Source organism: Medicago sativa, chromosome 5 (assembly GCF_051527215.1).
Source record: "Medicago sativa cultivar Bolivia chromosome 5, Bolivia_mono, whole genome shotgun sequence".
NCBI classification, from domain to species: domain Eukaryota; kingdom Viridiplantae; phylum Streptophyta; class Magnoliopsida; order Fabales; family Fabaceae; genus Medicago; species Medicago sativa.
The window spans coordinates 56,661,664-56,673,821 of record NC_140753.1 but is presented as its reverse complement, the minus strand read 5'-3'; the positions used below and the strand labels follow the sequence as shown (position 1 = coordinate 56,673,821).

Here is a 12,158-nt window from a genome sequence, read left to right as displayed (position 1 = left end):
TTCCAGATACCTTGAATCATTGGTGAAAGTGAAACCATAGCTATCTGTGAAGTTTGGTTTGATACGTATCTATTATTCAATTATGTAATGACATGTTATATTTTTGTATCAGTTTATTTGAAAAACAAATCAAATTTTGAATGAATTTTACTAAGATACTAATATTCAACCAAACATTGGATGCCTAAAAATTCTCCTATAAGTTTTGGCAACGAGAAATAAAAATGAAGAAAAATGTAAAAACATTTTTTGACGGCCATTATACAAGCTATGACGTGTGAAGGAAACGTGTGTAAATTGCGAAATTTTTCTTTCATCAAAAAGCTGATGTTATTTTATGGTATGTTTGGTTCAGTAGATAGGAGTGAAGAGATTTTAATCGAAGGAAGGGGAGGAAATTCTTTAAAATTTTGTTTTTTAAACAACAAATGTTAATATGTTAATTAATTAGTATTTGTTTGCGATGAAAATTGAACTCGAGATCATTCGTATCACTTTACTCTTTTTTTTTTTGGGTACAAAAGAGGGCAAAAGCCTACGTATCACTCTACCTTTAATTCTTCAACAAGAGCAACCAAGCCAATTTTTTCATGGACCTTTTTTTTTTTATTTTTTTTTATTTTTTTATATTGTATATGTTTGCTTTAAGGCACTGTTTGGTAAGGCCACATAGCTAGCTTATAGCTTATAAGCTCGTTTGACAAAATAAGTTCTGTTTGGTAACATTTTTTACAACGAGCTTATAGCTTATTTCACGAATTTCCATGAGCTTATAAGCTATTTTTCAGAAGCTACTTCAAGTAGCGTTTGAGCTTATAGCTTATAGCGTCTCACTTTTAATTCCAGTTTTACCCTTATGTTTTTATTTAAAGTCCACTTTTATCCTTTTAACTCAAACTAAAATAGTTATGAAATAATTATCAGTTGCGCTTCCGTCTTTTTTTTCTTTTGAGAAAATGCCTTCCATAGTTTTTTTTATAGAGTACGTTTCGATTTTTTTTTTCCTATAAGAATGTTACTTTCATTTTTTTTAAAGCTGAATATTACTTTCGTTGTTAAGTCTTGTTACGTAACTTCCTTCAAAAAAAGTCTTATTAAATAAATGAATCTAAAATGTAGATTTTTGCTTATAATAGTGACCGGAGGGTGTAAATGCATTAGTTGATTTCAACGTAAGCTAATTGTGATACAGATAGTCGAAAACCTATGTTTTTGACTTTACCAAGGTTAGATCACACTTTCTCTAGTCACATTTATAAACATCTTTTACTTTTTCAGATTCATTAAATAAATGATTTATCTGAACTATATTATGTTTTAGATATACCAATTATTTAATTAATTTAAAAAAGCAAAAAATATTTATAAATATGATGGAAGGAAGTACTCATTTCTTTAATGACGGTTATATTTTCTCCGCTGGGCATGTCACAATGAATCAAAGAGAATCTTGAAGTGTTCACTACCTTTGAAAGTTGAGACATTATAAAATCCATAGTTGGGAGCGAAGAGGCGGCTAAAATAATGTTGCAGTTTTAAAAAAATAATATATCTTAATTATTGGTTTTAATATAATGATGAATATTAATGAAGGTACTTTTCATTTGAAAAACTCCTTATTAAATGTATTAGACGAACGTGGAATCAATCTCATAAACAATATTTCTCGTGAGCTTAGCTCAGTTGGTAAGGACAATGCATAATATATGCAAGGTCTGACATTCAAACCTCGACCACCACAAAAAAAAATCTCATAAACAACAAAAAATGATCATAAAAAAATTGATTACGAATCAAAGTATAGTTTTTTATTTTTACTAGAAAAAACTATTAAGTTTTGAGTAAATAGAAAATTAACCCCTGAAATTGTAAGTTTCGTCAATTAACCCCGTGAAGTTAACAAAACATCAATTACCCTCCTGAAATCGCACAACCTTAATCAATTTACCTCCTCCGTCAAATTTTTCTGTTAGTCAACATGACATTTTGTAAATACCCCCTGAAGTTTTGCACTTATGTGCAAAATGCCCCCTAAACTTAAAAATTTGTATGTTTTTTTTTCTTATCCTTGACTCAAAAGATATTAAAGACAAACAATTAACAGTTATCTTTAATATTTAAGGTTACAATAATAATATATCCTCTAAAAATAATGCAGAATTAATAACTTCATATTACTTTAGCAAAATGCATGTTTAGTTCAATTTTTAAGATAGAATAATTTTATTCAAACTTATCTTAAGAAATTGCTAGAATTAATTATTCATGAGGAATGCGTGTCTCTAGCTTACTTTGTTGTGAATTGGCGTGTCTCTATTTAAATAAGTCATAAGTTATGGAGAATTGAACAATCAAATGACACAACAGAAACAAAATAAAATAAATGAAAGAGCAATGTAAAGTATTAAAGTTAACTGTTAATTGTTTGTCTTTAATATCTTTTGAGTTAAGGATAAGGAAAAAATATAAATTTTCAAGTTCGGGGGGAATTTTGCATATAAGTGCAAAACTTAGAGGGGGGTATTTGCAAAACATCATGTTGACTAACAGAAAAATTTGACGGAGGGGGTAAATTGATTAACATTGTGCAATTTCAGAGGGGTAATTGACGTTTTGTTAATTTCAGGGGGGTAATTGACGAAACTTACAATTTCAGGGGGTAATTGCCTATTTAGTCATTAAGTTTTTATTGGATACATGTATTACAAAACTGGCTATTAAAATGAAAATTATATGTTCCTATAAGCTTAGCTATACATAACATATACAATGTTCGAAGTTTGAATGTCGGAAAAAAAATTGAAAATTATCTTCTAAAATAATTGAATTAAAAATTGTCATCATATGTAATTATATCAATGAAATTTTACATTAATCTAAAATCATTCGTTGAAAAACGTAAGATAACATCACAATAAAAGTGTATATGGTGAACTTGTGCTAAAACAAAGTGTATAAGGTGAACCAATGGGAGTTAGGTCAGTTGGGTCTAGAGGAAGGGCATAGGCTCTTATTGTGTGGCGAATCAAAGTTAAAAATTCAACTAGTAGAAATACCTATGTTTAGCGATTGACACACCTTAAAAAAAAATTACATAGTTTAAAGAATCTATAAAAAAATGTATATAAGACGATGATCATTCTTGACATATACCAATAATAAATCAAATGATTTTAGACCATCGTAATATAAATAAGTATTGTAAACCAACAAATTTGATTTTACCCAATACATAATTTTACATTTATAATTTAAGTGATCATAATCTTCAATGGAACAATGAGTTGTGTAATGCATCCCTTAAAAAATTATTAAGTGATATATTATCATCCAAATGTTGCCTCTCTCAACTCTGACATAGCACCCTCCACTCCCTTAATATTTTCCATAAATATGTGTGTATTCACACACATGCTCATAAGATTACCATAGCTGAATAGCTATCCCTAATTCATGAACCAAAACATGTCACCCCTTCTTCTTTTTCCTTTTGCTCTTTTGCTATTCTTCTTCTTGTTCAAAAAACACAAAACATCTAAGAAATCAACAACTCTTCCACCAGGTCCTAAAGGCCTTCCTTTCATTGGAAACTTACACCAACTTGATAGTTCAGCTCTTGGTTTAAACTTCTATGAACTCTCAAAGAAATATGGCCCTATAATCTCCCTTAAACTTGGTTCAAAGCAAACAATAGTTGTTTCATCAGCTAAAATGGCCAAACAAGTAATGAAAACACACGACATCGAATTCTGTAACCGACCCGCTTTAATCAGCCATATGAAATTCTCATATGATGGATTAGACCAGTTTTTTTCACCATATAGAGAATATTGGAGACACACCAAAAAACTTTCCTTCATCCATTTTCTTAGTGTCAAACGTGTCGTAATGTTTTCCTCGGTTAGAAAATACGAGACAACTCAAATGATCAAGAAGATATCAGAACATGCTTCTTCCAACAAAGTTGTTAATTTGCATGAGCTTCTCATGTGTCTAACAAGCGCGGTAGTTTGTAGGACCGCGTTCGGTAGAAGGTTTGAAGATGAAGCAGCTGAACGTAGCATGTTTCATGATTTGCTTAAAGAAGCTCAGGAAATGACGATTTCGTTCTTTTACACGGATTACTTGCCTTTTGTTGGAGGGATTGTTGATAAGTTCACCGGATTGATGAGTCGTCTTGAGAAATTGTTCAAGATTTTGGATGGTTTTTTTCAGAGTGTTGTTGATGAACATCTTGATCCAAATAGGAAGAAGTTGCCTCCACATGAAGATGATGTAATTGATGCTTTGATTGAATTGAAGAATGATCCTTACTGCTCAATGGATCTAAAATCTGAACACATCAAACCCTTGATCATGGTTAATGGTTTTTTTAATTTTGTTTTCTTCACTCTTATTAAGCCTTAATCTTGGATCAATTTTTAAAAGCTTTTACTTTTGCTGAACACTTCATGATCTCTACTTCAATTTTAAGCCCTAAACTGTTGAGTTAATCTAATAACTTGTGCAAGATCTCTACTTCAGAAAGTTTAATTATTGACTGAAATTTAAGAAAGAAAATGAAATTAATTTATGTTCAATTTTGGCATTTTAATCTAATAATCAGCGAAAAATTCATTTTTATATTGTTTGTTTTCGTCGATAATTCAATTTTTTCTTATAGTTGAGATTTGGTTAGAGGGGATGGAGAGCTGGAGAACCAAGTTTGTTATGTTTGTTTACATTGGTTTTGCTTTCTTCTATTTGTTAGAATTTTGATCTCTATGGCCTGCATCTCTTTCCATCAAAATCTCTAGTTTTAATCTAGCAGCAGTTGATCATGATCAAAGTTGCTATTTATTACTAGGTAATATAAAAATGATATTGATTTGTCTCTTTTGTTGTTTGGTTATTTTATTCATTTATATAATATCATAATATGGTACTGTCTTGTCTCTTTTTTGGTTCTAGCCTTGGCACATCTTGTGCTTGGAGTTAGTCACTATCTTTTTTTTTTGGGAAACTCTGTATCCGGTCAATGACCGACTAATTCGAGGGGTCTAATCCTACCGTCCACTTGATCTATGGAAATTTCTCTTGTTAATATTTATATTTGGTATATTTACTAATGAAACATATTGTTAAGATAGTTAGAGTTAGTTAATATCAGTTGGTTAGTTACATTAGTTAGATTTAGTTACTCAATTAGTTAGTTTAGCTGAACTCCATAAATATTAGTATTATGTACACAAATCACAATCTTTTGATCAATACAATTTTATATGAATTTTATTTCCACTTGAGCTATAAGCCTATAATACTCTTTTTTCTTCTTATCTCAAAATCTAAATACATGGTGAATATTGCAGAATATGTTGTTGGCGGGAACAGACACAATTGCAGCCGCGGTAGTTTGGGCTATGACTGCACTAATGAAGAATCCAAGAGTGATGCAGAAAGTACAAGAAGAGATTCGAAAAGCATATGAAGGGAAGGGTTTTATAGAGGAAGAAGATGTCCAAAAGCTTCCATATTTCAAGGCAGTTATAAAAGAATCAATGAGATTGTACCCGTCATTACCCGTACTTTTACCAAGAGAAACGATGAAAAAGTGCGACATCGAAGGGTATGAAATTCCAGACAAGACATTGGTGTACATTAACGCGTGGGCAATCCATAGAGATCCGGAAGCATGGAAGAATCCAGAAGAGTTTTATCCCGAGAGATTCATAGGTAGTGATATAGATTTAAAAGGACAAGATTTCGAGTTGATTCCGTTTGGTTCGGGGCGAAGAGTTTGTCCTGGCTTAAACATGGCAATTGCTACTGTGGACCTTGTACTTGCTAATCTTCTCTATTTGTTTGATTGGGAAATGCCTGAAGGAGTAAAGTGGGAAGATATAGACATTGATGGTCTTCCAGGACTTGTCCAACATAAGAAAAATCCTCTCTGCCTTGTTGCTAAGAAGAGGATTGAATGTGTTTGATCTTTGTTTTTCAAGTTATGTTATATTTATGCTAAGAAAATAAAGCATGCTTGTTGTAACTAAGCCATTACTATATATACCATTTCCCTTGTATTATATGTTCAAATCATTCCTTCCTTGGGGTTCAAGGAAGTGTTACATAGAACATATTTGATCTGACATGTTGTGTACTGTGGGCAGTGTGAGGATCAAGTAGGGGATTAGGAAGAATGGTGTATAACATTAATGTTTTATTCTATCAATGGTTTTTGACTTGGTCAAAGCCGAGTCTTTTTTTGAAATGAAACCAATTTCATTAAACTGGTTGAGGCAATAAATCAAAAGCCACAACCGTCAAAATACACGATGGAGTTTCTTCAATCCAAACAAAGTCCGAATTGGATGAAAGAGCAAATTTTGCTAAGTGCTGCGCAGCTTGGTTAGCTACACGCCTAACATGAGCAAAGCTAATAGAATTAAAGCTAGGACTTAGTTTGATGCACTCATTTACAATTGTTCCTAAATAGGTCGATACATGAAGCTCGTCTTCAATTGCGGTAATCACACTCGTTGAATTTGACTCTTCCTATACATTCAAGAAGAACAGATCCTTTGCAAACTATAAGCCTTTCAACAATGCCATTGCTTCTGCAACATCGGAGTCGGGTAGAATCGGCATATACCAACAACCAACCAGCTGCTGCCATAAACTCATCAGCTGCTGCCATTTTCCATTCTCTGAAGGGCCCGCAGCGTCAACATTAAGTTTGTTGGATCCTGTAGTCGGAAGACACCATCTGATGTTACTGTTTGGAAGTGATACCTGTTGGTTTTTTCATCTGCAAGATTTGAAATTCTGCACTATTGTAGCAGTGTATAACTTTTAAGGCATTATTGTAGCAACTGACAGCACAAGGAATATCACTCCCCTCAAAGCATCTCTTGTTTCTATCCACCAAATTTCATTACATATAGATAACACCAATTGAATCACATCATCTTCTTCATTACAAATTATTTGTTCCAACCATCCAAATAAGGACATCACTGCGTAACCTCACACCTAGTTTTGATGCAAACCACTGTTTTTACCCAATCACAATGCATATTGGACTGCGTAAGTGTTCAGCAGTCTCATTATGTTTATCACATAAACAACATATTGGACTGCAGTGAACCCCTCGATAAAAAAGAGCCATTCTGACCAGAATGCGGTTATGTAAGGTATGCCACATCAAATGAACACTGTCTTTTCTTTGCTTCAAGAAATGATATGCTAATTTCACCGAGAACTCACCATTTTTATTAGCCCACCACACAAATTCATCTTTCTGATTATATACAACGGGTATTTGAGCTATCTGTTGCGCTTCAAAAGGTAGAAACATATCATTTACAAGCTGCATATTCCAACCATTGTGCTCCTCATTCATTGATTCTGCCACGTATTCTACCTCACAATTAGCTGGTTTTGGCGACCAGACCTTATATCCATTTTGGTAAGGGAGCCAATTATCACTCCAAATTCGAATATTCCGACCATCTCCTATCTTCCCCAATCCAGCATGATCAATAACCTCATGTCTTGCTTGAAGGATACTTCTCCAGGTGAAGCTCGGATTATATCCCAGGGATGCTTGAAGGAAATTATTTTTCAGGAAGTACCTTGCTTTTAAACAATTGCTTAGCACAGTTTCTTCATTCTGGATAATCAGCCATCCTTGTTTAGCTAACATAGCCATATTGAACTCTCTCATAGTCGAGTCTTTGTTTCTATGAACGATGTGTTGATCCTGAACGTTATTTGATGATGTTCTTCTTTTGTTTCAGTTGTTGCTTTCTTGCTTCAAGACTATTTTATTCTTAACTTACTTCCTCTTACTTCTCAGTAAAATCTCTTGCCTCTCAGTATTGATGATTTGAAAGAGAAATTCTATACTTTCACAAGAAATATGAAATGAGAACAAACATTAATTAGCCTGTTACATGCACAAGCCAGATTTGATGCAGTCTAATGAAGTTAATCAAAGCAAATAATGGAGCAATTTTGATTGGGACTAGTCAATATAAAATATGATCATACAATTGATTAAGAAGTACAAGATTATGATTATTTAGCCTTTCCATATTTCCTATTTTTCCCACCTTTATTCTTGTGCATCCTATTTTCAACTTGCTTTCAAGTCATTAGCAGGCTAAAATATCTCCAAGTTGAATCAACACCTAGTTCATGGAGGAAAAGTAAATTGACATCCATTAACATCTGAAAAATTGTAGTTTGTTCTAATTTTGCGACATTACCGTGCTACATATCCGCTATTTGAAAGAAGACGAAAAAATTGTACTAAATTGCGTATTGCAGAAGAATAACAATTTCTTCAAATTTCGCTACACTAGTGTCATTATAGCTGCTATATGACAACAACAATGATTCCAATTAAAGGGCTATTTGGATTGACTTATTTGAACTTATTGAACGACATAAATATTATGAGACTGATTGGGAGAATTTATGAAAACAACTTATGATATATTCATAAGCTGTTTTCAGCTTATTTGCTTAAATTCTCCAAGATAGCTTATGAAAGCAGCTTATAGGTTATATTTGTTATAGAAAACAATTTAACTTTTTTTTATCTTTTGAAATTGAATTAGCTTATACATAAGCTGCAATTAAACTGTTTATCCAAACAAGGCCTAAAACTTACAGTGATGGTACCAGATACTCCATGTTAATCTCCAACTACTCAAAGAAAAAAATCAGATTCAATAAAATATATAAAAATACAGATGTGATAAAAATCAAAAGTAGCTTTGATATTTCAAAGCAAGAACACCATCATATTAGTGTAAAGTCCAAGAATATAACAGTAATTATTAAAGAATTGCATTTTCAGATCAATATTTGCATAAATTCTCAAAGAGATTGCATAATTTGTGCAAAAAAATAAAATAAATAGATTGCATAATATTCTGAAAAACCAAACTCAGACACAAACTTATAGATCTTATACATCAAAATGTAAGAGATCACCAATACTTCAGTTCAACTCAAACCCTGGGAACTATCAAGCAGCAATATCAAGATTTGTATTCCAGTGCAATTGTGGCAGTATCAAAAGTATTTCATCGCAACTTTTCGCACTATCAATAATAGCAAGCGCAATTGTGGCAGATTAAAAGTATTTGATCACAGATTTTCGTAATATCAACAATTATGATTCATGATCACAGTTGTGCCAGGCAACATACAAGGTTTTAAATAATAGTCATGGTCGTGGTCGCGTTAAGGTTTTTGGTTTTCCAATAACAACAAGAGCTCGACAAAGTCGAAACACATTGACATCTAGTTCTTTGTGCTAGAAAGAGTTAACAGTGGACATGATTGTGGATCCGCTTACTAAGAGATTGATGTGACACCCACATCCTAGACCCCAGATCATAAAAAATTAGAAAATGTAAAGGTTTTTCAAACAATGTAGTGGCTCAAAGCAGATTATAAAAATTTCTTTTTGACTACTCTTCATTTTTATGTGAATTTCCATTAGCTTTTAGGTTTAGCACTTAAACTGAAATAACACCTATTTAGGGTTAGCACTAAGGAGTTTTAGTCAACTATGGTAAAATAATTCAAGTTTGGGAAAAAAAATTACAAGGGGGATTTGCCAGTGTTTCATCACACGGCTGGCAGAGGACTGGCCACGCAAGGCGAAAACTTGAACTACTTGCCTCATTGCACCTGGTGGTGAACTTGTCGCATCAGGCTTGAATTCAAACGTCTTATGTTGTTTATTAGGTACTATGGAGGGGGTATCTCTACAATGAATATCCTGCAAATCTTATTTATGTGTATTTATAGGCTGATATAGAAAGAATAACAATCCATTTATAACCTTGGTTGGAGAAACCATCCTAGCCTTTTGTGGTTCAACCAGAGTAATACTTTGCAAGGTGGACAAGGAATGCAAGCTAGGGCTACTTTACCAGCAAGATTTAACACACCTACCCAAACATCAATCGCTGCACAAAATCAAGGAAGCTGCTTCTCTAATGGCTATTTTAAAGGCTTTTATGAATGAATCCAAAACATTTTTTAGTGAGACAAAAGCTCATACACAAAATCAAGGAGTAAGTATGAAGAACTTGGAGGTTCAAATGCACTAACTAACTTCTTCCCTAACTAAAAGACCAAGTGGTATATGACATAGTTTAACAAAAACACAAGGTCATGTTAGATAAGAAAATTGCTTTTCTCACCTCAATAGTTTCTTAAACACATATCGAAATGATGCAAATACCCCCCGGCGGTAGTTAACTACCGCTGAGCAAACCGGCAGCAGTTAACTACTGATGGGTCAACTACACTTAACCACCGCTGGGACAGAGCATCAATTGTGAATTTGCGCGTTTCGGTCGAAAAATCAAAATAAATCGAGGCTTATTTGGAATGCTACGAAACTTTGCAGACCCTCTAAATGTATTTTTATAGAGTTGTCTATAACGTTTTGTAGCATTCCGACTAAGTCTCGATTTATTTTGATTATTGGACCCAATCGCGCAAAATTACAATTTTTTTTCCAAGTGCGCGTCCGAAAAAAGTTACCTTGAGGTGTGTAATAAAGCGGGGATCTTTAGGGAAAAGGGTTTGCGCGGCTATGTATAATTACAGTGACTTTAGAGTAACCCAAAAATCTAGAGCACAAATAGTGCCGGTTCTGGTCTCACCACGTTACCATGGAATCTCATGGGAGCCGACTTGGAAGGCTCTGCCAACGGATCGTAAGCGACCTGGTCAGTCTCGCTGTTTTCACGATTTTTTGCGTGCATGTTTAGGACAAAAAAAACATCTCCAACAAAAAAATTAAATTTTTCGACAAGAGACAAAAAAATAAATTAGTGTATTTCAATGCCAAATTGTGTAAAAAAATAGTTAAAAACCGGCAGTAGTTAAAAATTCATATTTAACCTGTGTGTTGTCGGAAAATTCAATTTTTTGTGGGAGTTGTTTTTTTTTCCTAAACATGCATGCAAAAGATGGTGAAAAAATTCAACTTCTAGGTCACTTTTCCAACGTGCACTTGGAAAAAATTGTGATTTTGTGCGGTTCGGTAAAAAATCAAAATAAATCTAGACTTGGTCGGAATGCTACAACACTTTACAGACAACTATATAAAAATACATATAGTGGGTCTGCATAGTTTCGTAGCATTCCGAATAAACATCGATTTATTTTGATTTTTTGATCGAAACATGCAAAATCACAATTGATGCTCTGGCCCAGCGGTAGTTAACTGTAACTGATCCAGCGATAGTTAACTGTTATTGGTTTGCTCAGCGGTAGTTAACTACCGTCAGAGGTATTTGCGTCATTTTGATGTGTGGTTAGGAAACTTTTGAAGTGAGAAAAGCAATTTCCGTTAGATAGTAGGTTAGTATGGGCCTATGATATTGAACCCTTTAAGTTTCTAAGTTAGTAGAATTTGGGGGTTTTACTACATGACTATTTCTTTTTCCACCCTATGCTATTCTCGCGCGCCCTATTTTTCTTCCAAAATTACCCTTTGTTCGGATTTTAGAACCCGAATTCAGTTTGGATTCTAAAATCCGAAATGTGTCAAAAAAAACTGGGGAAACTGAAGGCCATCATAACATACAGACATCCTTGACATAAATAGGGTGAAACAACCTTCAGATTATACAATCCAAATTTTATTTATACATTTCAAAATGTATAATCCGAAATATCGACTTTTATAAAGTGGGAAAAGTATCAGATTATTTTGAATTCTATAATCTAAAATATATATATATATATATATATATATATATATATATATATATATATATATATATATATATATATATAAGGTGTGTCTAGGACCTAGCTGAAGTTCACTACCTTTATCACCAAACACTCCCTACCCCTCTAAAAACACACCATTTTGAGCGAAAACGTGATTTAGAGTAGCAATCTGGTCATCAAGAGGCGTTTACAACAACATTTTCATTTGAATGCTAAGGTAATGTTTATATAAAACCTCCCTCATTCGATTTCTAGGTGTTTTCCTTTTGATCACGTCAATGAATCTGTACAGACACATATTGGAATATCCAATATGAAAACCAACAATCTGTTTAAAATAGTATAATCCGAACAACACCAGTACAGAAAGTGCTTGCATTTTCTGACCATGCTTTCGCACTATTTCAGTA

The 12,158-nt window shown here is 33.2% G+C and overlaps 1 protein-coding gene across 2 annotated transcripts; it reads left to right on the top strand.

Moving 5' to 3' along the window:
- The first annotated feature begins 3,419 nt into the window (after nucleotides 1–3,419).
- Nucleotides 3,420–6,125, top strand: LOC146923327 (cytochrome P450 71B35-like). 2 transcript variants are annotated; one of them, XM_085716087.1, is made up of 2 exons: nucleotides 3,420–4,359; nucleotides 5,349–6,125. In XM_085716087.1, the coding sequence occupies exons 1-2, from the start codon at nucleotides 3,454–3,456 to the stop codon at nucleotides 5,964–5,966; spliced, it is 1,524 nt and encodes a 507-aa protein (XP_085572213.1). In that variant the 5' UTR covers nucleotides 3,420–3,453; the 3' UTR covers nucleotides 5,967–6,125. The 2 variants fall into 2 exon arrangements, with proteins under 2 accessions (XP_085572213.1, XP_085572214.1); XM_085716088.1 differs by having other exon boundaries at nucleotides 3,420–4,846.
- The last annotated feature ends 6,033 nt before the right edge of the window (nucleotides 6,126–12,158 follow it).